At 50.5% G+C, this 25,764-nt stretch overlaps 1 protein-coding gene across 1 annotated transcript; it reads right to left on the reverse strand.

The window, feature by feature from the left end:
- Window positions 1-5,573: 5,573 nt before the first annotated feature.
- Window positions 5,574-24,360, reverse strand: TMEM179 (transmembrane protein 179). Its single transcript, XM_029071962.2, has 4 exons — window positions 23,964-24,360; window positions 15,628-15,765; window positions 11,993-12,071; window positions 5,574-8,690 (listed from the first exon to the last, which is right to left on the reverse strand). Exons 1-4 carry the CDS (start codon window positions 24,266-24,268, stop codon window positions 8,511-8,513), a joined length of 702 nt encoding a protein of 233 aa, XP_028927795.1. The 5' UTR covers window positions 24,269-24,360; the 3' UTR covers window positions 5,574-8,510.
- Window positions 24,361-25,764: the final 1,404 nt, after the last annotated feature.

Here is a 25,764-nt window from a genome sequence, read left to right on the forward strand (position 1 = left end):
GGGTGCACAGCACCGTGAGTACCTACCGTGGGCAGAGCAACAAACAGCACACCTCCTGAGTGTACAAAGCACTTTTCCAGGCCTCTGCTGTGTGCAGAGAACTGTACCAGCATATTGAGCTATTTTTTTTTTTTGGTATCTGTTAAATGCTTACTATGTGCCAGGCACTGTCCTAAGCACTGGGGTAGATACAAGATAATCATCGTGAAACAATGTTTATAAAGAGACGGGAGACTCTCAGGTGTTGAGATGACGGCATCCAGCGGAGCGGTTCACTGGGACCGCACAGACAGGAATGCAAGAATGCTTCTCTTTGGTGGGAGATTCCTCCTCACAGCAGGGAAGGAGGCTCTGATCCACCTGCCAGCCACCCTCTGTGATCCCTTCCCTCAGGGGCATTCAAACAGACATTTCCTGAATAATAAACCATCATTTTCATTTAGCACTTATTGTGAGCCAGATGCTGTATTCAGCACTTGGGGTAGATACAAAGAAAATTGGATCAGACCCAGTTACAGCCCCACATGGGGGGGTCACAGTCTAAAGAGGGCAGCGGGGACGGATATTTCATCCCCATTTTATAGATGAGGAAATTGAGACATAGGGATGTTAGGTGACTTGCCCGAGGTCACAGAGCAAGCAAGTGGCGAAGCCAAGATTAGAACCCAGATCTCCAGATTCTCAGTCCTGTGGCCTTTCTACCAAGCCAGGTATAGAGAAACAGTGTGGCTCAGTGGAAAAAGCCCAGGCTTGGGAGTCAGAGGTCATGGGTTCGAATCCCGGCTCTGCCACTTGTCAGCTGTGTGACTGTGGGCAGGTCACTGAACTCCTCTGTGCCTCATATACCTCATCTGGAAAATGGGGATTAAAAAACTGTGAGCCCCACCTGGGACAACCTGATGACCCTGTATCTACCCCAGCGCTTAGAACAGTGCTCTGCACATAGTAAGCGCTTAACAAATACCAACATTATTATCTAAGATGCAGATTGGGCCTGGATAACACCAACCCATGATCCCCAGGAATGGGACTGAGCTTATGGCTGAATCAAGAAAACCTGACAATCTCTTCCAGGCCCTGGTCATCTCCCCCGCCCAAGGTCAGAGACAGCTTCCAAGCGGGTGAGACACCCGACGCCCCTCTGGGCATGGAGTGTGGACCTGCCTCCCAGCCCACAGGTCCCTGCATGCTCAGCCAGGGAAAGAGAAGGGCCTCCTGGGACACCTGCAGGGAATGGGGAGTCTCCCTTCTGAGATACTCCTCCTCTCTTCCCATCCCAGTCTCCCTGATTACAGGAGCGCAGAGATAAGCAGGGATATCATTCCAAGCGCTTAGTACAGTTCTCTGCACATAGTAAGCGCTCAATAAATACTATTGAATGAATGAATGAATCATCTAGGTGAGCAAGTGACAGCGCCCCTCACCACAGGCTAGGAGAGAGAAGGCATCAATATAGTGTGCAGAAGGAGGGTTTTAGGTTAGATTTGGGAAGCAGTTTCTGAAAGGAAGAGAAGTTAAGAGGTAGTGTAAGGAACAGGGGAGGCAACTCATCTCTAAAGGTGGTTTGAGAGCCAACCTACCCTGAAACAGGAGATTGGACCATATGACCCTTCTGAAGTTCCCTTCCATTGGGCCAGAGTGGTTCTGTTTTCTCAGAAAAATAAATACCCCAAATGGCAAGTTCAGGGTTTTACTTTCTCTTTCTTTGTAGTAAAAAAACAGAAAATAAAACCACTCTCACTCATGTGCAGCTACAGATATATGCATGCGCGCACACATACAACTCACACACAAATGTAACACACATACACATACACAGACATGACCGTATGTATGTACACCTGTGCCCACTTCCCTGTCTTCCCTCCCTGACTCCCTCCCAGCAGGCCACCCAGGCCCACCCCTGATGGAGCTAGCAGGTCTGGAGGCCAGTCTCCCCCACGGCTAGGAGGTCACCATCACCTGCCCAGACACTGTCTCAGCATCAGGGAGTTACAGACTAGGAGAGGAAAGGGGGCCGGAGGGCAGGAGGAGGTGGGAAAGGATAGACAAGGGACCCCTGACCTTTCAGGGGAGGGGGAGGGCTGATCCTGTGATGGGCTGCTCTAATTCCTGGTCCTAAGGAAGTCTGGAATTCTGGGGTGGGTGGGGGTGGAAAGAAATAAAGAGAAGGGTGAGGGGAAGGAGCAGATAGCCAGTTCACCCGACCGTCCCCGGTAGGCCAGAGAAGCTGGCCTCAATTCCATCTCCACACCCCCTCCAGATTCCAATCTGCTAGGGTGAGGCTAGATTTCGGCTGCTGGGGCCTCATCCCCTGGGAATTGCAGAGGGATAAGCAGAACCCCAGACAGTGCTGGGGAGGGGTGAATCATTCACCTGCATGGAGGCAGGGGACTGAACTAACTGACCTCTCAGGGTCTCTCCTAGGGTCTTGTTAGATAGGGTCATAGTTTATCTTTGTTTTGTTTGTTTTTTATGGTATTTGTTAAGTCCTTACTATGTGCCAGGCACTGTACTAAGCGCTGGGATAGATACAAGCTAATCATGTAGGACATAGTCCAGGTCCCACATGGAGCTCACAGTCTTAAAACCATTTTACAGATGAGGTAACTGAGGCACAGAGAAGTGAAGTGACTTGCCCCGTGTCACCCAGCAGACAAGCGGCAGAGCCGGGATTAGAATCCATGTCCTTCTGACTCCCAGCTTGTGTTCTATCCACTAAGCCATGCTGCCTGCCACTCAACAGGACCCCATCAAATTCTCCTTGATCCCTCTGCGCCCCCACAATGAATTCTTCTTCATCTATGAGGTCACGGGACTGTCTGCAACACCTGACTCCACCATGGTGGCTGGTATCGAAGGCAATGGTGGCTGAATGGTAAATGTGAAGGACTTTCTTCTTAGCAAATGCGAGAGGATCAGGGCTCTCTTCCTCATCTAGACAGTTAGCTCACAGTGGGAAGGGAAAGTGTCTACCACCTCTCTCTCAAGTGCTTAGTACAGTGCTCTACACACAGTAACTGATTAATAAATATGATTGATTGATTGATCTCTCAGTCAGGCGAGGCTGGGTTCACACATTCCCTTGATTTTCCTCCATTAGGAATGAGAGATCATGCTTTCTACTTCTTCAGCATGTTCCTCTAGCCTCTGGAATGGTGCTCAGTACACAGCAGATGCCCAGGACAGTGTTCTGTGCCTTGGAGGCGTTCAGCAGAGTGCTATATATGCAGTAAGCACCCAGTATCTCCAGGATGGCAGCAGCGGGAGATAAAGCTGGGAGTACCCAAATCCCAAGTCCCAACCAAATTGGACTCCGGTTGCCCACAAACGCGCAAATGGATGTCCTGTGGGAAACACTGGGGCAATGATTTATCTAGATGATTAGGAATGGCTACCATACCCAGCTGTGACAGGCCAGCCTACACACCAGGGGCAAAGAGAGTAATGGCGAATTCATTCTTCAGCAAGAAAAATCCTATTTATCTAGTGCTACAAAGCAGAGAAAACCACCAATGGAGCTCTAGGGACACCAGCTCTTCCTTCCAATGTGCCAGGCAGAAAATCAATTCTGGGATGCTACGTTTTCATTTCCTTGCCGGCAAGGTCATCCTTTTGGTCTCTGTCCCCACCCCAGATGGTCCGAACAAGCATCCAAACCTGCAACCGTTTCCAAACAAGGTATATTTCAACAGCATTAAAGCTACAAGCCACCGATTCAGCAACAACGACCCAGAAAGACAAAGTGATAGCTGAACATTGCTCCGACCGACTCGGCGAGACCCTCATCCCGGCCCGAGGAGGCCGGGCCCGGCGACAGCTCAGAAATCCTGGGATGTACCGGAAGTGCATCGGAAAGGGAAGGAGGAGGGAGGACATTTGAAAACCTAGGGTGATGGTAGACCGGCTTCCTTCTCGGTCTCTCCGATCAGGACTTCATCAACCCGAGGCGTAAAGTTTGAGCACTACATAAGAGCTTGGAGAACACAGGAGGGACAGTCAGGGTGAGAAGCAGTGCCTTGATGAAGAGCGAGAGCAGGGGAGCAGCCGAGGACCCGAGGGGAAATTACCCACGACCACGGTTCCTAAGATTCTGCCAACCCCGAGGAGGACTCCTGTTTGGAAGTGCTTCAGAGGAGCTGGGACTAGGGGTTTGGCAGGACTTCAGTGCCTGGGCAGAGGCTAAAATCCACGTCGTGATCGGCTCACCTGGAGCAGGGCCAGAGGTGGCCACGGATGCTCTCTGAGTTTTCTAAAGCAGCGTTCCAACTATAATGATAATAATAATAATAACAGTTGTGGCGTTTAAGTGCTTACTATGTGCCAACTGCTGGAGTAAACAGTATTTGTTAAATGCTTACTATGTGCCAGGTACTGTACAAAGCACTGGGGTGAATATGGGATTTTCAGACTGGATGCAGTCTATGTCACACATGGGGCTCACACCTTTGAACTAAGCACTGGGGTAGGTACAAGTTAATGAGTCTGGATACAGTCCTTGTTCCACATGGGGCTCACAGCTTTAATCCCCATTTTACTGATGAGGTAACTGCGACACAGAGAAGTGAAGTGACTTCCCCGACGTCACACCGCAGACATGTGGCAGAGTCAAAATTAGAACCCAGATCCTCTGACTCCCAGGACCGGGCTCTTTCCATGAGGCCATGCTGCTTCTCCAAATAATATTACAATCAGATCACATATAGTCCCTGTTCCTCATTGGACTCACGGTCTTGGGGCGGGGGGAGCAGGGATCTAATTCCCATATGATAGATGAGGAAACTGAGGCCTGAAGAAGTCAGGCCCGGGCTGCAGTTCCATCCAGAAAGTCTGAGCCCTAGGGATCCAGAGGAAAACTAATGGCAAAAGCATGGGCCTGGGAGTCAGAGGACCTGGGTTCTAATCCTGTCTCTGCCACTTGTCTGCTGTGACTCACTTCTCTGGGCCTCAGTTTCTTCATCTGTAAAATGGGGATTAAGACTGTGAGCTCCATGTGAGGCAGGAACTGTGTCCAACCTGATTACCTTGGATCTACCCCACAGCTTAGTACAGTGCCTGGCACATAGTAAGTGCTTAACAAATACCATAAAAAAAAATCCCCAGGCCCCTGTCTCTCTGGAGGCAAAGCCAAAGGACTCTGGGAACTTCTGCAAACCTGCCCTCAGTACGGACGACTGGATTCCTCTGCTAAATAATGGCTTCCCTGTGCTTGTCGCCACGCTGGTGGAAGGGAGGCCATTCCAGTGGCACTGTGTCAAATGACTTGCCAAAGAGACTTGCCAAATGACACTCCAGCCTATTTGGAGTGTGAATGAGGGTGGAGAGAGAAAGGGAGAGAGAAGGGCTGAAGGAAGATGGAAAAGAAAGTCGAGTCGTGGACTTTTGGGTGGGCCCCGGGCCGGAAGCGAAGTGCCAGGGAGAGAAGCTGCATAGGAAGACACAGGGAGAGGAGCTTGGGTTGTTGGGGGCTGGGGCCACCCCAAGGGGAGGTCTACGCAAGCTACAAATCCAATCTGGGCCCCATTGGTCTGGACACATCAAGCCCCCAAAGCACCTCATGGTTGAATTGTCCAGACGGTTCGGTCTGAGTTTATTTCGGGAGCCCCACATTGCTTGGATGATTTGCCTGTGTAGATCCTCCAGTTTTCTACTGCAGAATGATAATAATAATAATGATAATAATAATAGTGATATTTTTGAAGCATTTACTATGTGCCAGGCACTGTACTAAGCACTGGGGTAGATACAAAATAATTGGGTTGGGCTCCGCTGAGGCTTGCTCACCCCCACAGTCACTGTCATCTGTGAGTCACAGACTGGGTTCGGCCCCAGCCCCAAGCCAAGGGATGCACCGCCTACAATCCGAGCCCCGGGTCTCTCTGTAGTGGCCTGAGAGACCGCTGGCTCCCCTCTGCAGACTGGCCAGGGACCGACTGGACAATGGGATCCGCCTGAGAAGGGGAAAGGCGGAGAAGGGACCGGCTTGGGATTTCTTAGGGGAGGAAGCTGCCCATATCTTTTCTCTGGGTTCGCAGGGGATCCTCCAGGAGAAATTGGACTGGGCTTAAAGAAGGAGGGATTGCGGTTGGACCGGAGAAAGAACGTCCCGATGGTCAGGGCTATGACTCGCTGGGAATGGCCACCAAAGGAGGCTGTGGCATCTTGGTCCCCGGAGATCTTCAAGCAAAGAATCGGTTACCGTCTGGTCCGGAAGGGTTAGTCTTCCATCCACCTGACGGGAGATGGGAGACTGGACGGGAAGGGCAGAGTGCAGGTTGAGAAAGACCCCCCCCCCCCCGAGGCCCCTCCCAGTGGGGGACTCTGGGCTTCCCAAACGGGTGCGTGAGGCGAGTGTCAGGGAGCTGCAGAACCCCAAGAAGGACCAGCCCTGGGGGAGTGGTGGTTCTGGGAACGGTCAGCTGACCCCTAGCCCCTCTGGACAGTGGTTCCTGAGAGCTGGGCGCTAGCTGTGGGCTGGAGGAGCATGACCTATCCAGATCCTCTTCAGACCTACGAAGAGGACTCCAAGCTGAACAGGACACCATTCGGACCACCTCCCTCTCAGGCGGTGGACAGAAGGTGGTGGGGGGTGGGAGTGCCGTGGGAGCGGATCAGGGGACGACTACTGGCTTTAGGCTGTCAGCCCCTCCAGGGCAGTGGCAGCCTGGCACTCTGGAGCACTCTGTATTTATAGAGCACTAGAAACTCAGGCTCAAAATGAAAGGTGGAAGGGATGGTCTACACTGTCATATGGTCTTCACCACGCAAGTTCACTGCTTATTCTCCTATTTCCCTTAACCTGCACACACCCATCTCGGGGGTGAGGCATCTTGTACCTGGCAGGAAAGGTCAGAGGCACTAATCTGACTCTCTTTCCAGCAAGCTTGGGCTTTAGGCTGCTGTGGCTACTTTCTGCTGCAGATAAGGCTTCCACACCCTTTGGCTCCTGACACACCTCTGGCATTAGCCCATTGGTATTTAAGCACTTAATACAGCGCTTCACACATAGTAAGTGCTCAATAAATATGACTTACTGATTGATTATTGGACTGGCTGCTGGGCCAGATGGCATGGTTTTCTAGGATAAGCCATGCCCCTCTGCTCCCAGGGACCAAAGGTAATGAGCCGGCTCTGAATTATCCCAATTCCCTCAGCACTTCCGTCTAAGGGATTGTCAGGAGCTCAGAGAACTTCTCCTGAGTCTCTGCTGGGCTCCGAGTGACAGAGCTGAGCGGCTGAGGCCGAGTGTGGCAGACGGGCTCCCCCCCTTAGCCGACTAGTGGATGGGTGGTGCCAGTTGAGCAGAGCCCCCAGTGACCCCAGTGCCAGAAAAAGGCCCATCTGCTCCCCACCCCTCCAATTTTGTCCCAGAAACAGGACTATGGACACCATCAGGGCAACCCAATAGCCTGCGGGGGGCCATGGGAGCTTATTCAAGAGGAAGACCCACTAGGGTTTTCCCAAAGGAATGTCAGGGTTAATACACCCTGGCCACTCCTGCAGACCACCCCACTTAGTGGTGCAGTTCCCAGATGGGATGGAAAGTCAATGTAGTTAGGGGGGTCCATCCCCAGGACTCTCCATCCAGTAAGGGAGGGGGGTGGCCTTCCTGTCTGCCACGCTGTCCAGCTGCCCTGTGTCCCTCTGGCTCCCGTTCTCCACCCTGGCTTGCTCACCCATGCTCCTAGACCAGACAGTGGCTCCTTAAAAGGTGCCCCATTCCACAGCAGGGCATGAAATCCACTTTGAGTTATCTGCTGGGCCGGCCCAGTCACTCCTCATCAGGTTCTGGCCCTGGGGACAGAGGCCAGGAATGCCATGGTTACAAGGGTTCTCCCAGGGTGGGGCAAGACCACCCAAGTCTGGATCTTTGGTCCCAAGTGCAACCCCTGAGTGGTCGCAGGCATAAGCTCTGCAGAGATTCCAAGTCTAGACAGTGCCGTGCTTTCGAGGACGGTAGCGACTGCTCGCTATTGTTGTGGAGCCCCATGATCCCCCGGCCGCTGGACCCCCTCACTGAGCTGGACTGATATCCCATACAATGCACTCACTGACCTGGGTGCTTGACCGCAGACTCTAGATGAGTAAGGGGGATTTAGGGAGAGTTCACTATTTCCAACTGATCCCAGAGGGAGGTGGCGGGGGGTGTATGGATGACCGCTAACCCAAGATCCGTGGGCCAGGAGGGACCGTGGCTTCACACAGACCCTTGAGCTATCTGGGAAGAGAGGCTGGACCCGTCGGGGCAGGACTGTGGAGTTGGTTAGCCGGGTCCAGCAGGAATGGTGGAGGGGTGACTTTAGGGGGTTTGTGCTCAGAATGGCCAGAGGCAGATCAGGGGCCACTGGTGGGTTGCCTCTCCCCACCCTACCTTGGCCAGGATCCAGGAAAGGAGCCATTCCACCCCCCCACCACCCAGAAATTCCTTCATCACCATCTGGGGGCTCCTGGGGAGGGCAGGGAGGGTGGGGCAGGGTGCCAGGCAAAGCTGGGGGTGGTGAGGTGGGGGGCTAGATCATGCCACTCCTCTGATCCAGTGGGGAGGACCGTGAAGACGCCATGCCCAGCAGCAGCTCCTTCTCGTGGATGAGCGAGTCTAGCAGGTCTCCCTGCCGGTAGTTGTGGTACACCTTGAGGAAGGCCAGGACGGTGATGCCCAGCCACGCCAGCCAGGAGGCCCAGAGCCCGAACTGGACAGAGAGGGACAAGGCAAAGTGGAGAATCAGTGAGTGTATCCCAACCCCATTCCTGGCCCCGCCCACCGCCTAGGTTTTCTATTTCTTTTTTAAATGAAATGAGTTAACTGCTTACTATGTGACAGGCACTGTAATAATAGCTTGGGTAAGTACAGAATAATCATGTTGGACACAGTCCTTGTCCCTTACAGGGCTCACATTCTTAATCTCTATTATGCAGATCAGGTAATTTAGGCACAGAGAAGCTAAGTGACTTGGCCTAGTGGAAAGAGCATGGATCTGGGAGTCAGAGGACCTGGGTTCTAATCCTAGCTCTGCCATTTGTCTGCTCTGTGACCTTGGGAAGTCACCTAGCTTCTCTGTGCCTCAGTTATGTCATCTGTAAAATGGGGATTAAACCCTCCTCCCTCTAATTCAGCCTGTAAGCCCCATGTGGGAGAGGGACTGTGTCCCATCGAATGATCTTGTATCTACTCCAGTGCTTAGTATAATACCTGACATACAGTAAGTGTTTAACAAGTACCATTAAAAACAAAAATAAACCAAAGAAAAAAAGAGCACTGGGGTAGCTAATCAGATCAGACATGGTCTCTGTACTTCACATGGTTTCCAATCTAAGGGGGAGGAAGAAGAAGTATTTAATCTCCATTTTATAAATGAGAAACCTGAGGGCCAGAGAAGTTAGGTGACTTGCCCTAGGTCAACCAGCAGGCAAGTGGTGGGGGAGGGATTAGATCCCAGGCCTCCTGACTCCCAGGCCTGTGCTCTTTCCACTAGGCCGTGCTGCTGCTCAGTAGACATCTTCCACCCCCTTTGCCCAGACAGGTATCTGAGTAGGCAGGGACTTCCACTCCAAGTCTGAGAGGGTCTAGGGCTCGGAAAGTCTGGCTGAGGCTCTCTATTGTGCCAGAAAAGGAGGGACCAGGGACCTTCAGCCTGTTGGGGCTGACCCCTCTAGGCACACCCACTCCCTAATGAAACCAGCTGGGATCTATCTGCTGCTTGTCATTCCCCAAAGCATCCTCAGACCATCACCTCACTTACCCTCACACCAACCCTAGGAGAGAGGGCTCTTGTCCCCTTTTTACAGATAAGGAAAGTGAGGCCTGGAGTGACTCCCCGGGCTACTGCTAGGACTAAATCTCAAATCCCCAGACTCGAAGTCCTTTTGCTTGAGCTAAAGTTGGTTGCTCTGACCCCCAACTCTCTCTGCTCGGCAGGCAGATTTAATAATAATAATAATAATGTTGGTATTTGCTAAGCGCTTACTATGTGCAGAGCACTGTTCTAAGCGCTGGGGTAGATACAGGGTAATCAGGTTGTCCCACGTGAGGCTCACAGTTAATCCCCATTTTACAGATGAGGTAACTGAGGCACAGAGAAGTTAAGTGACTTGCCCACAGTCACACAGCTGACATGGCAGAGCCATTTAGGGTTGTGAGTCCTAATCTGCATCATGCCAAACTGGGGAGGTAGAAACCCACACCCACGCCCCTTAGGTGGGTCATCTTCCTGCCCCCTCTGCTCACTGAGAGCCCCCCATCCTGCTTTTGAGCCTCCCCAAGGATACTTATGTCTTATACCCTCCTGAGAATCTGTATAATTTGACAAAATGCCTGGTTCTTGGGGGAAAGGAGGTAAGGGAGAGATTGCCTGAAAAGTCCCCTGGATAATTAGAGTTGCTTGACCCCGTAAAAGAGTTCCACACCAATGTAATAGAGAAGGCAGAAGGGTTGAGTTAGGGAAGTTACTAAGACCTCTCAGAGCAAGCTCTTTCATTTCAACATTGTAGAGAAAGGACAGAGTTTGTTTCCGTTTTACCAGCTACCCTTCCCAGGGAATAGTACAATTAACAGGGGGGAATTAATTCATTAATAGCCTCCTTGACCGCTCAGCCATTTAGCAAGGTGGGCTAATTAAGAATCTGATGAATCCCACCCGGATAATTAGAATCAATCCCCTCAGGACCTCGGAAAAGAGGATGTCGGTTTGGGAGACATAAGAAGGACAGAGAGAGGTGATCTTTGGTTAAATTATCAAACATCTTACTGTCTTGCTGTAGGAGGTACTGCAGATTGAATGGACCAAGGAAGAGCAGATACTGAGGGGAAGCCATATTGGCACCAGTAAGGGACTGTGGATTTCTAGATCTCAATGTGTCTGACTGGGTTTTGGTTTTGCCTCTCCTTTACTGGCCACCTGCTTGAGTAGGAGAGAAAGAGAGGTTTGCAATCTCTCTGTGCTGGTAGCCCTGGGGATTATCGGGGGGGAGGCCTTCAAGCCTTGCCTAGATGGAGGACCCTATGGCATCTTCAGGCAAGTGGAAATTGCTTTAATGGGGTGCTTTGCAGGAGCAGTACCAGCCCTTCCAAGAGAGGAAAACTCCCAGGCTTTGGAAACTGGGATTTGCCTGTTTGACCATACCTTCCATACAAGTGATCTGTCTAGCTTCTCTCAAACCGGGGAAGGTTCAACAGGTCCCAAATCAGAGAGGTATTCATGCCTCATCCTGCCTCTCCCAACAATCTCGGGAATGAAGGAAGATTCTGGAATGTTTGTTGGTTGCCTAATGGGGGACCCAGTGTAAGAAGACAGTGCTCTGTTTCACACACTGTATCTTGCTCTCTATGCCCTCCTTTTTCCTTATATATATGTGTGTGTGTTTGTGTGTGTATGTGCTTGTGCTGTCTTTCTCTCTTATCTGTTCTCTCTGAAAATGTCATTTTAACCCATCCAATCTTCCAGGAGAGCCCTTATAATATTCCAAAACAAATGAGGCAAGAAACCCTCCCTGCCCCTTCCTCCTTGGGTTTATTTTGATTAAAATCAACAGCCCTAAGGGCCCTAAGTCAATTTTCCCACGGCTTCCCCACTCTGATGGTGCCTGGCAAAGAGGCAATTCCAGCCCGAGATAACCATCTTTAAACTGAAGCTAACCTGAGTCTGCCTAATGAGAACAGGGAGAGCACTGGGTTGGGGAATAGAGAAGCGGCATAGCCTAGTGGATAGAGCAAGAGCCTGGGAGTCAGAAGGACCTGGATTCTACTCACGGCTCTTTTACTGTGTGACTTTGGCCAAGTCCCTTAAGTTCTCTGTGCCTCAGTTACCCCATCGGTAAAATGGGGATTGACTGTGAGGTACATGTGGGACATGGACTGTGTCTGATCTGAATAGCTTGTGTCTGACCCAGGGCTTAGTACAGTGCCTTGCATATCCTAAGTGCTTAACAAATACCATAAAAAAAATTTTTAAAAGACCACCAGACAGGGCACCATTCGAGTCTGGAACCCACCTACCTGGGCAATAGCAAACTGGTCATAGAAGGCTGAGTTTTCTAGGTTCAGTTCCAAGTCTATGTCCTGGAGCTCTTCGCAGCTACAACAGAAAGACATTTGGGACAGCATGATTTTATGTTCTTCAGAAAATCCAGATTTTCCCTGAGGTGCCACTGCTGCCCCAACCATTCAAACCGGTTTCTGTTGCACAAGAAAAGCTCAGGCCCCCAAAGCAGTGTATAACATTAAGGGATACTCTTTGAGCCCATCCTCAAGGCAAGATGGCTCCGAGACCCACCTTGAGAAGTTGAGAAGACGACCACAGTTTGGTCTCGGGGAAGAAATTTCCCAAATCAGTCAACCAATTGTATTTTTTTGAACGCTCTCCCAAGCACAATACAAGAGAATTAGCAGACATGCCCCCGCCCATAACGAGCTTACAGTCTAGAGGGGGAGACAGATGTTAATATGAAGAAATAAGTAATTTAAAATGTACACTTTGAAGATATGCACATAAGTGCTTTGGGGGTTGGGAGAATATCAAATGACCAAAGGTCACAAAATGAAGTGCATTGACGATGCAGAAGAAAAAGTGAGCTGGGAAAAAGAGGATTTAGTCGGGAAAGTCCTCTTGGAAGAGATGTGACTTCAGTAATGCTTTGAAGGTTGGGAGAATAGTGGTCTAGTGGATACGGAGTGGGAGGGAGTTCCAGGTTAGGGGGAGGAGGGAAAGGGGTCGGTGACGGGGCACAGTGACTAAGCTGGTGCTAGAGGAGCAGAGTGTGCAGGCTGGGCTGGAGTAGGAGATTGGTGAGGTAGGACGGGGCGAGCTGATTAAGTGCTTTAAAGCCAATATTAAGGAGTTTCTGTGATGCAGAGGTGGATGGGCAACCACTGAAGGTTCTTGAGAAGTGGGGAGACACGAACTGAATGTTGTCATCCTCCTGGAATGGCCAGTTCTGGGAATCGGCTGGAAGGGAGACCAAAAAGGATGAGGCGGTGTCTAGGAAATGTATACACACATCCCACCCCATCACACGGTACTTCATCTCTCAGCCTAGGATAGCTGCTGCCTCTCTCTAGCAGGGTCAGCATGGGAGGTGGTCCAAGGCTCCTCATTATACAGTGCTCCTGCGTGATCTTGAGGTGCCATGGAGACAACTGCAAACTAACATGCTGTCTGGGGGCTTTAAGTTGCAGTATCCAGGAGTTACTACCATGGCAACTGGATGGGGGCAGCCCACAGGCCTCGGCAACAGCTTGGAAGGCCTGCTACCAGGACAAGCTATGGAGCCCCAGCCTCCTCTCCCCTCGAGCACTGAAAAAGCAGCCGCGACCTAATGGAATGAGCACAAGCCTTGGAGTCAGAGGACCGAGGTCCTAATCCCAGCTCCGCTACTCAACTGTTTTGACCTTGGGCAAGTCCCTTAACTTCTCTGCACCTCAATTCCCTAATCTGCAAAGTTACCTAATCCTAATCTATCAAAACCTGCCGATCTCACCTTCACAACATCGCCAAGATCCACCCTTTCCTCTCCATCCAAACCGCTACCTTGTTTAGAATGATCACTCATCATATCCCGATTGGATTACCGCATCAGCATCCTTTCTGATCTCCCAACCTTCTGTCACTCCCCACTTCAGTCTATACATCACTCTGCTGCCCACATTATCTTTCTAGAGAAACATGCTGGGCATGTCACCCCCCTCCTCAAAAATCTCCAGTGGTTGCCTATCAACCTCCATATCAAACAAAAACTCCTCACTCTTGGCTTCAAAGCTCTCCAACCCCTTGCCCCCTCTTACCTCACCTCCCTTCTCTCCTTCTACAGCCCAGCCCGCACACTCTGCTCTTCTTCTGCAAACCTCCTCAGGGTGCCTAGTTCTGGCCTGTCCCGCCGTCGACCCCTGGCCCACGTCCTACCTCTGGTCTGGAATGCCCTCCCTCCTCACAACCGCCAAACTTGCTCACTTGCCCCCTTCAAAGCCCTACTGAAAGCTCTCCTCCTCCAGGAGGCCTTCCCAACTTGAGTCCCCCCTTTCCCTCTGCTCCTCCTTTCCTCCCCACCCCACAGCACTTGTGTGTATATATATATTATTCTATTTTACTAATGATGTGCATATATCTATAATTCTATTTATTTTGATGCTATTGACGCCCGTCTACTTGTTTTGTTGTCTGTCTCCCCACTTCTAGACTGTGAGCCCGTTATTGGGTAGGGATTGTCTTTATCTGTTGCTAAATTGTACCTTCCAAGTGCTTAGTATAGTGCTCTGCACACAGTAAGCGCTCAATAAATACGATTGAATAAATGAATGAATCTGTAAAACGGATATTCAATATCTGTTTCCTTCCTACTTAGACTGTGAGTTCCATGGGGGACTTGTATATACCCCAATGCCTAGTACAGTGCTTGGTATATAGTAAATGCTTAACAAATACCAAAACCCCTCCCCACAGTGCTTGTATATATTTGTATATATTATTTATTACTCTATTTTATTAAAGATGTGTATATATCTATGCTTCTATTTATCTATTTTGATGGTACTGATGCCTGACTACTTGTTTTGTTTTGTTGTCTGTCTCCCCCTTTTAGACTGTCGTTGGGCAGGGATTGTCTTTCTCTGTTGCTGAACTGTACATTCCAAGCGCTTAGTACAGTGCTCTGCACAAAGTAAGCACTGAATAAATATGATTGAAAGAATGAATGAATATTATTATTATTACTAGCATTAAATTTCTTCCCCCAACCTTTCCAGTCAGTAGTTCCTGGCCCATGGGCTACCTAGGTGTCGTTCGGAATATTGTTAAGTTGCCCACTTATTGATCAAGGCTATTGACTGACGATTTGAGTTTAACAGTGGCAGACTCCTATAAAGGATATTCCTGACAGCAACCACCTGATGGAAGACAGTGGAAAATATTGGATTTTGCTTCACTAAGAGGTGGACTTGGGAAGGATCCCAGGAGGAGAGAGGAGACTCGGGGCAGGCAGTTGGTTGTGGGGGTGGGGAGTCTGCTCTAACTCCTCACTGGAGTCACCCAGCAGGACCCAAGTCCACCTCAAAGTGCCCTGTCCACCCCAATGAGGCCATTCACTCCCCGACATGGGGCCTGACCCAGCAATCAACTACAACGTTACCTTCCCCTGCCTATGCCCCATCATCTCTCTCAATCAAGCTCTATTTCCTGCCTCATTCCAGGTCATCCCAAACAGTGTCAGAGGAGTATTCCACACCGATGTCATACACCAGGAGGCCCTGGGAGTTGGGCATACACTTAATCACTGCTGGGTCTCTAGGGAGTTGCCATTTCTAGTAGACTGAGGGGAGTCCTGGGCCCCTCAAGAGCAACTCGCTCTTCTGTGAATGGAGCTTTCTGTGCCCGCAGAGGGTGAGATCCAACACTGAGAGGTCAATTGCTACCCCATTCCATGTCCTCTAGTCCAGGCTCTGTTGAGACCCCAGAGACCCTCCACTGGTCTGCCAGGTGCCATACCTGCTCTCACCCGACACCCGCCCCCACCCAGAGAGCCACCACCCACCTGTACGGGAAGGTCCCCCAACACTCCCTCCCCACCCATAGGGCCACCACCCACCTGTGGGGGAAGGTCCCCTGACACCCCCTCCCCACTCATAGGGCCACCACTCACCTGTGGGGGAAGGTCCCCTTTTCAGTGATGGCCTCACACCACATGTTGAACCCGACGCTCACGATGGTGCTGGCGATGAAGATGAGAAACACAACGAAGGCGCTGACCAGAAGGTTCAGGAAGGCATAAAAGAAAGAGCTGAAATGCAAAGAGGAGGATGATGTCAGTCCTAAAGAACTGGGACACCACTTCTCCAACTAGCCACTGGTGCTGCCCCCACCTCCACCCCGACTCGGGGAGTGGGGTTGGGGGGGCCTGAAGGCTGAGGGTACAGGACTGGGGACGTTGCCCAGATGGAGTTCACAGTCTAGAGAGGAAGACAGACATTGATATAAATGAATAATTTACAGTTACCAACATAGATGCTGTGGGGCTGAGCGATGGGGGTCGGGGGGCTGCTGCTGTTAACAAATCATGATGATTTTGTTCCTTCCCAATATCCTCTCCCTTATTTTTGAAAATAACTAGATGGGGGGGGGGGGACGTGGAGGCTCTTAATCATATGCAGAGTTGGGGGGGGACAGGGTAAGGCTCCAGGCTGAGCTTCTTTCATTAACTCTAATGATAAAAATCACCATGTTTGAACATAAACAATCATTAGCTCGAGTTATCATCTACACAATGATTATTTAATGACCAAAATGAAGATAAGAGCTGAAACTATCAGCTGTTAAAATCATGCTGAAGCTCTCAGGACTGTGCAGATATGTGGTGTGGGAAAGAGTATGTGTGTAACATAGCTGTCAGGACTAATTTCAAATTAAGTCACTACTGCACTGATGACTCAAACTAAAAATACTTGGTAAAATGACCACAATTATCTAGCATCTATTAGTCTTCCAACTATTTAGCTTTATATTCCAATGACTAACAGTAAAGGAGTAAATTTATTTATATTAATGTCTGTCTTCAGACATTCAGAGAAGCAGCGTGGCTCAGTGGAAAGAGCGTGGGCTTTGGAGTCAGGGCTCATGAGTTCGAATCCCAGCTCTGCCACTTGTCGGCTGTGTGACTGTGGGCAAGTCACTTAACTTCTCTGTGCCTCAGTTCCCTCATCTGTAAAATGGGGATTAAGACTGTGAGCCGCACGTGGGACAACCTGATTCCCCTGTGTCTACCCCAGTGAGCCCCACGTGGGACAACCTGATTCCCCTGTGTCTACCCCAGCGCTTAGAACAGTGCTTGGCACATAGTAAGCGCTTAACAAATACCAACATTATTATTATTATTACTGTCTCCTTCCCTTCCCAGCCCCCGCAGACTGTAAGTTCATTGTCGGCAGAGAATATCTCTGTGCTATTATATTGTACTCTCCCAAGTGCTTAGTACAGGGCTCTGCACACAGTAAATGCTCAATAAATACAACCGACTGAAGAAGAATAACAAATATTATTGATAATAAAAGAAAATGGAACAAATGAATGACAAGTCCACTAACTTCTTTCCAGGAAAGTGTCTGCCAAGGAAGTAACTCTTAATCAGTGCTATTTTTTGAGCACTTACCAAGTGCAGAGCACTGTACTAAGCACCTGGGAGAGTTCAATACAACCGAGTTTGTAGATATGTTTCCTACCCAAATGGAGTTCACGTCTAGAGGGGAAGACAGATATTGATACAAATGAATAATTTCTAATTATGAACATAGATGCTGTGGGTCTGATTGTGCTTAGAACAGTGCCCAGCGCTTAGAACAGTGCTTGGAACAAAGTACTTAACAAACACCATAATAATAATATTGAACATATACTCTCCAAGATCATTCTAACAGTCCTCACCCAATCCCCCTAAACCTCTCAGACACCTTTGACACTATGCTCTAGTCCTGGCAATGCTAGCTAATCCTGCCACCTTTTTTAATGGCATTTGTTCAGCGCTTACTAGGTGCCAGACATTTTACTAATTGCTGGGGTAGATACAAGCTAATCAGATTGGACACAGTCCATGTCCCATGTGGGATTCAAAGTCTTAATCCCCATTTTACACACAAGGTAACTGAGGCACAGAGAAGTGAAATGACTTGTCACACAGCAGACAAGTGGTGGAGCTGGGATTAGAACCCATTTCCTTCTGACTCCCAGGCCCAGGCTCTAATCTCTACTGTGCTCTCCCACAGGCTCAGTTCGGTCTTCAGGCAATGCTGCGTCCCATCTGAACCCTGGGGACCCGATACGGCAGATAGAGCAGGATGGCATATTGCAATCAGGAAAAGAGGGTCTCTACTGGAACAGAAGCAGTGTTGCCTAGTGGAAAGGGCATGGGTCTAGAAGTCAGAGATCCTGGATTTTAATCCGTACTCTGCCACTTGGGCAAGTCGCTTCACTGTGCCTCAGTTTCCCCATCTGTAAAATCGGGATTAGGACTGTGAGCCCTGTGTGGGAGAGGGGTTGTGTCCAAACCAATTATCTTGTATCTACCCCTGAGAATAGTGTCTGGAACATGGTAACTGCTTAACAAATACCATTATTATTATTATTATGTCCCATAAAGATGGTGAAACAAGAAGGCAAAACCAAAAACGACATCAAGGACTGCAAGTGACAAACATGGCAATAGAATAAGGGTCACCCTTTATCTGTGCACCATGGGGCCTTTTCAGTTGCACATGCACCCATGGGTGAATTTCACTCTCGGTATCAGCTACATTCTCGGTGCAGGGAATGTATCTACTGACTCTGTTATAGTGTATTCTCCCAACAACTTAGTACAGTGCTCTGTACACAGTAAGTGCTCAATAAATACAGCTGATTGATCTTCTTTAAACATGAATGACAACTATATACATATGCAGGGAGAACTGCAGTGTAAGTAAATAATAACATTATAAAATGTCATTACTAGGTCAACCCCAGAGCCCATGCAGATCTGTTGGTCTCTGGCTTCAATAGGGGCTCTGAGTTTTGACTGCCTTCCTCTACCTCCATTCTCATGGTTAAGAATGGATCATCCAACACTTCCAACAATCCCTTCTACACTGCCAACTTGGCCTCTCTACATCCCCAAAATTTCCCTAGGAAATATATTTGCGCACAGGCACACACCCACCCACTCCCACACACACATCTGCCATGGGTTCTAATCCCTGCCCCGCCAATTACCACCTGTGTGACTTTGGGCAAATCAGTTAATTTCTCTTTGCCTCAGTTATCTCATCTGTAAAATGGGGATTAAGACTATAAGCCCACATGGGATAATCTGATTACCTTGTATCTACCCCACCGCTGTTTCGTACTAGGAATACCAAGAGCACAGTGCATCTTTTTGATCAATCAGTGGTATTTATTGAGCACTTGCTGTAGTAAGAGCCTTGTACTAAGCACTTTATACTGTAAACTCGTTGTGGACAGGGAATGTATCTGTTTATTTTTATACTGTACTTTCCCAAAGAGTTTAGTACAGTGCTCTGCACACAGTAAGCGCACAATAAATATGAGTGAGTAAATACATTTGACCAATTTGGAGAATACAACGCAATAGAGTAGGTAGATATGATGCGTGCTCTCAAGGAACTTATTTTTTTTTATATAGTATCCATTAAGCACTTTCTTTATACCGGGCACTGTACTAACCACTAGGGTAGTTACAAGCTACGTGTCCCATGTGGAGCTCACAGTCTTAATCCCCATTTTACAAATGAGGTAACTGAGGCACATGGAAGTAAATGACTTGTCCAAGATGACACAGCAGACAAGTGGTTGCCCATGTTCTATCCCCTAGTGCGTGTTGCTCAAAATCTAGAAAGACAGATCTGAACAGGAGATTCAGTTAAGGGTCTAGAAATAGCCCATCACTGACCTCTGATGAGCCTAAAGTTTAAGCAAGGGGAAAAATTTCAACAATAAAATCAGTCCTGGTGAATAATGATTCATTCCCCTCCCAATGTATGTTGTTGCCTGTGTGCAGCTGATCTTCACTTGTCACTCCCACAGGGAACAGTAGTTGCCTCTTTGTTGCTGTCAATCAGGCCCTCAGAAAAGTGCAAGGAGGAGGGATGGGGACGGGGCACACTGTCCCACCAACTCAGTGCTTATTATATTGCAACAAAGACCACCCCCACCCAGCCCGGGAGTGGACTGGATGAAAGGATGGAGGAACGTGGAAAGATTTACCTCACCCCACAACCTTTTCTCTAGGTTCTCCCACTGGGCAACTGAAATGGACACTCCTCTTTCCCCTCCTCCTCCCCCCTACACCTGAGCAACTTTAATAATAATTATTGTGGTATTTATTAAAGCGCTTACTGGGTGCCAGGCACTGTACTAAGTGCTGAGGAGGATACAAGCAAATTGGGTTGGACACAGTCCCCGTCCCACCTGGCGCTCACAGTCTCAATCCCCATTTTACAGATGAGGTAACTGAAGCACGGAGAAATGAAATGACTTGCCCAAGGCCACAGATAAGTGGCAGCTATGGGACTAGAACCCACGATCTTCTGACTCTATCCATTACGTCATGTTGTTCTATTCTCTGTCACCCCTGTCTCACAGACAAGAGGTGAACACGGAGGCAATGATTTAGATCATCCAGGGAAGGTACTGAAACCTCCCCACTAAGGAAATAGAGCCTTTGTGGTTCAAAACCCTCCAGATGGGAGGCCCGCATTGACTCACCAGATGCTTCTCATCTCTCTGTCTCATTACTCCTTCGACTTCGGGTGGGGAGTGATCCTTTCCTAAAATAGAGGATCACTGGAGACCTGACTCTTCCTTTCTAACTCTTCTTAACGGGGCCAACGTTACTCTGATGCCATGTTGGGAGGGGCTGATCTGCAAGGCAAACTCAGCCTGGCTCTCCGCTTGGATAGGTCCAAGGGCATGCGTCCAGCCTTAGGAGTCCTAACCAGTCTGCCCTCAGCCCAACCTGGGTCCATCAATCAATTGTACTTACTGAGTGGCTACTTTGTGCAGAGCATTGAACGAAGCGATTGGGAGAGAGAGTACAATATAACAGAGTTAGTAGACATGTTCACTGCCCAAAAATGAAAAAAAAAAAACAAACCTGGATGATATACAAGAGTACAAGGAGACCGTTGGGCCAGGTTGAAGGTCTGAGGCTTGGTTCTGGGCCAAAGCAGGCCTCCAGCCTATTCCCAAGACTCACTGGCCACCCCTTACCCAAACTAGCAGCTCCACCCCACTGCCCGCCTTGGCCTTCGGGGCCGTGGGCAACATCCATGCCATCCGAGTGCTCAGTGGCCCCCTTCCCACCTTAGTGAGATCCACTGTTTCTTTGTTATTTCATCTCTCAAGCTGCCAGGCAGTTCACCCACCACAGACAGGACCCCTGATAGTAAATATGATTATAAATGCCATTATAATTATTATAATTAATATTATCACCACTTTCATTACGTGCCAAGCACTGTACTAAATGCCAGAATAGATACAAGATCATCAGATCAGGCTCAGTGTCTATCCCCCATAGGACTCACAGTCTTAGAGGGAGAGAGAACAGGCATTTTTTCCTTATTTTAGAGATAAGTAAACAGAAACAGAGAGAGATAAGTGGCCAGTCTGGGATTAGAAATCACTGTGGGCCGAAAATGTGACTGTTTACGCACTATCCCAAGCTCTTAGTACAGTTCTCTGCACACAATAAGCGCTCAATAAATACAATTGAATGCATAAATGAATTAGAACTCTGACTCCGTGGCCTTCCCTCTTTCTCCTGGGCCACACTGCCTCAGAACATAGACTGTGAGCCCCATTCAGGCCAGGGACTTTGTCCAACCTAGTTAACTTATTATACCTATCCCAGAACCCAGAGCAGTGTTTAACACATAGTAAGTACTTAACAAATACCATAAAAAAGCCACATGGCTCAGTGTGGCCTGTGGCCCAGGGTCAAGAGTAGGACAGACAGAAATCAGGGATTGCCATGCCACAGGGACTTTATTGGAATGAAGCCCCGCACAAGCCCACCAGGTTTTCTCTGGAGAACTGGGAAGAACTAAAAATATCCACTCACGCCCTCGTAGGAAGGAACAGTGTCTCCTCTTCCAGACAGGAAAATCGCTCCAGTCCCTGAATCTGGGGTCTTTGAGAAATCAGGCAATGGGCCTAATGGAAAGTGTGGTTGCATCTGCCTGGACTAGCAATTGACCCTGGGTTGGATCCATATGAATTCCATGTCCCAGGGATATCTACGTGGTGGCTGGTGGGGAGAATTACAGGGCGATTCTGGGGGTCACTCGATCGAGAAGCAGTGTGGGCTAGTGGAAAGAGCATGGGTCTGGCAGTCAGAGAACCTGGGTTTTAATCCCAGCTTTGCCACTTGCCTGCTGGGTGACCCTGGGCAAGTCACTTAACTTCTCTGTGCCTTGGTTTCCTCATCTGTAAAATGGGGTTTCATGTTTAGAATGTGAACTCTGGTTGGGGCAGGGGCTGTGTCGGACCTGAATACTTCAAATGTACCCCAGAGACTAGTACAGTGCTTGGCACATAGTAAGCACTTAACAAATATCACAGTTACCATTATTATTATCTAGGAAGATGAGGTGGTGAGAAGGAGGGTGGGATTAGTCGGTAGGCTCCTTGAGAGCAGGAATCATGTCTACCATCTTGATTGTATTCTCCCAAGTGCTTAGTTCAGTGGTCTGCTTACAGTAAGTGCTCAATCAATACCACTGACTGACTGACAAGGGATGGCGAGGAATGATGTAGACAGGAAGGGTGGGGGGAGGAAAGATGGGTGGAGTCGAGACAATTGTTGCCATCCCCACAGAATGTCCACAGCTGAAAACAAAAGACAAGCGAACGCTGAAATAGCTGATAAGCAATGATAACAGAGCTTAGAACAGTGTAGAACACACAGTAAGCACATAATACCATAAAAAAGCCACATGGCTCAATATGGCCTATGGCCCATGGACAAGAGAATGACAGACAGAAATCAGAGATTGCCATTGCTCGGGGGATTTATTGGAATGAAGCCCCTCACATGCCCATCAGGCTTTCTCCAGAAAACTGGGAACCAAAAATATCCACTCACGCCCTCGTAGGAAAGAACGGCGTCTCCTCTTCCACACAGGAAAATCGTTCCAGTCCCTGAACCTGGGATCTTTGAGAAATCAGGCAATGGGCCTAATGGAAAGTGTAGCCGCATCTGCCTGGCCTAGCTATTGACCCTGGGTTGGATTCAGAAGAAATCCATGGGCCAGGGACATCTGGGACACGTAGCGGAAGCAGACGTTGTGGGGACCCAGATCAGGCCCATTTTCCAGGGGAACCCGGGGGCTGGAAAAAAATAACCAGGGTGATTTAAAGGGGTGTCTCGACATCCCCCACCTCCATCCTAACGGTCTTTCCCCCAACTAGCCATGCGTTCACCTTTTACCATGGGAGACCCTCCAGACCCTATGTGATCCAGGCCCCTGCTGTCCCCGCGTGGATGTCTCTCTTAGAATGGAGTGGGCGTGGGGGCCGGAGGGGGTCTCCTGTCCCTTTCTGCCAGAGGGGAGGCCCTGCCCGGCCTGGGCCAGGAGCTGGGCCGGGGACGGACAGTGGCTCCGTCTGCCCCACCGCAGGTCCACCCGGGAGCTGACCCATGTACTGGCCACCCTGGTTCATAGCCCCGGACCTGACACCGTGAGCCCACCCGGGTGGGACGGGAGGGGTCGGTCCGAGGGGCTGTTTGCACAGGTGTCGAGGGTGTTTGCAATGTGGCGATGCTGGGAGTGGGGAGGTGGATTTGCAAGGGTGTAGGGGGTGTTTATATGGCGTGGGGGGACTTGCGCGGGGGGCTATTGCACGGGCGATGGAGGGATTTGTAGAGCGTGGGGGGGGGGGGGAACGTAGCATGGGTGGAGGAGTGTTTGCACGGGGTTGGAGGTATTTTTAGGGCTTGGGGCCTTGCCCGGGGGAGGATTTGCACGGGTGCTGGAGGTGTTCGTAGGGCGTGGGGGGCGATGCACGAGTCAGGGAGCGTTTGCACGGGGGTCGGAGGTATTTTTAGGGCTTAGGGGGCGTTGCATGAGTGGGAAAGGCGTTCGCACGGGTGTTGGAGGTGTTTTTAGGGCTTGGGAGGCGTTGCACGGGGGAGGGTTTGCACGGTTGTTGGAGGTTTTTGCACGGCGTGGGGGGGTGGGGGGGTCGTGGCAAAGGGGAGGGTTTGCACGATGGGGGGACCTTGCACGGGGGAGGATTTGCACGGGTATTGGAGATAAAAATAACAATAACGATGGCATTCGTTAAGCGCTTACTGTGTGTCAAGCACTGTTCTAAGCGCTGCCGATGGTAGGGAGCGAGGTCGGGGGGGAAAGGGGAGTGTCTCCCGGGTGGGGAGAAGGGGACGGGGGGGTCGGGGGTCGCGGATGGGAGGTGGGAGGGGGCGGTACTTACTCCTCGTGGCCTTTGCAGAGGAAGAAGAGCGTCCTCCAGGCCTGCAGCGCGGCCAGCAGCAGGGAGAGGAGGCCAGCCAGGAGGCAGAAGCGGCAGGCCGACGGCGACCCCCACTCCTGCACCGTGAAACGCTGTCTCTCCTCCACCGTCAGGTTGGCACTCAGCCACAGGCCCTCGGTGAACAGCAGGCAGCGCCCGTGGAAGTCCGTCCCGTTCTCCGACAGAGGCACCACCACGATGAAGCTGAACAGGAAGGCCAGGAAGTAACAGCTGCACTGGGCGAAGAGGAAATTGTTCAGCGCCATGGCCGGGGAGGGAGAGAGGGGGCGAGGGGGAGAAGATGGGGTAGGGGAGACTCTGTTACCCAGCCTTGGGGGGTCCTGCAGGGAGGGGTGGGGGGTGGGGGAGAGGAGGGAGAGGGGTGGGAGAGATGGCAAGAGGAGGGAGAGGGGTGGGAGAGATGGCAAGAGGAGGGAGAGGGGTGGGAGAGATGGCAAGAGGAGGGAGAGGGGTGGGAGAGATGGCAAGAGGAGGGAGAGGGGTGGGAGAGATGGCAAGAGGAGGGGGAGGGGTGGGAGAGATGGCAAGAGGAGGGAGAGGGGTGGGAGAGATGGCAGGGGGAGGGGTGGGAGAGATGGCAAGGGGAGGGGTGGGAGAGATGGCAAGAGGAGGGAGAAGGGTGGAAGAGATGGCAAGAGGAGGGGAAAGGGTGGGAGAGATGAGGGGGAGAGATGGCAAGAGGAGGGAGGGGGTGGAAGAGATGGCAAGAGGAGGCAGGGATGTGGGAGAGATGAGGAGGGGGAGATGGCAAGAGGAGGGAGAGGGGTGGTAGAGATGGAGAAGAGGAGGGAGAGGGGTGGGAGAGACGGGAAGAGGAGGGAGAGGGTTGGGAGAGATTGGGAAGAGGAGGGAGAGGGATGGGAGAGATTGGGAAGAGGAGGGAGAGAGAAGGAGAAGCAAAGACTGGGTGGGAAGGAGGGAGGGAGAAGAGAAGGAGGGGAGGAGGGGGCAGTGATGGTAAGGAGGAGGAGGTAAAAGGAGGAAGGGAAGGAAAACAGGGAGGATACTGATGCTGCTGCAGCCCGGAGTGTGGGGCGGTGGAGGCTGCGCAGTGAGAACATCTCCGTGCAAACCCTCCTCCCCCCAGCCCTTAACCAATGCTCTCCACCCCCTCGCCTCTCTCTCCCCTTTGCCATCGTCCGCTCCCTTCTGGGATGGCTCCCCTCCCTCCCCAGGCTCTTCCCGCCGATCCCAGACAACCCCCGCTCAACTGCCTGGTCGTGAGCCCTTGGGAAATCCGGGGGAGGGGAGTCCCAACCCAAACTCGGCTGACTCTATGACCTGCGCAGACCACCATCACCATCACCATCATCACTCCTCACTCCTCCGTGAGTCTATCTCTTTGATTTCCTCAAAGACTTTCAAATAATAATAATAACGACGATGGTATCTGTTAGGCGCTTACTATGAGGCAGACACTGTATTAAGCACTGGGGTGGATCCAAGCAAATCTGGTCAGACACAGCCCCTGCCCCCATCTGGGGCTCACGGTCTCAATCCCCATTTTACAGACGAGGTAAACGAGGCCCAGAGAAGTGAAGTAACCTGCCCAAGGTCACACAGCAGACAGGTAGCGGGGCCGAAATTAGAACCCATGACCTTCGAACTCCCAGGCCGTGATCTATCATTTCACCTGTATTCTCTCCCTGCAAGGAAAGGAGAGACAGATTATTATCCATCCCTATTTTACAGAGGAGCATATTGAGACGCTGTGCGATTGGCTCCGTACATGCCCATTCCA

The sequence above is a fragment of the Ornithorhynchus anatinus genome, chromosome 1 (genome assembly GCF_004115215.2).
Source record: "Ornithorhynchus anatinus isolate Pmale09 chromosome 1, mOrnAna1.pri.v4, whole genome shotgun sequence".
Taxonomy (NCBI): Eukaryota; Metazoa; Chordata; class Mammalia; order Monotremata; family Ornithorhynchidae; genus Ornithorhynchus; species Ornithorhynchus anatinus.

Coding starts and splice junctions, on each gene's coding strand:
- TMEM179 (XM_029071962.2), bottom strand. CDS start 24,268: ATGGCGCTGAACAATTTCCTCTTCGCCCAGTGCAGCTGTTACTTCCTG. Junction 15,766..23,963: donor CTCTGCAAAGGCCACGAGGA/GTAAGTACCGCC, acceptor TTTGCATTTCAG/CTCTTTCTTTTATGCCTTCC. Junction 12,072..15,627: donor AAGGGGACCTTCCCCCACAG/GTGAGTGGTGGC, acceptor TTTCTGTTGTAG/CTGCGAAGAGCTCCAGGACA.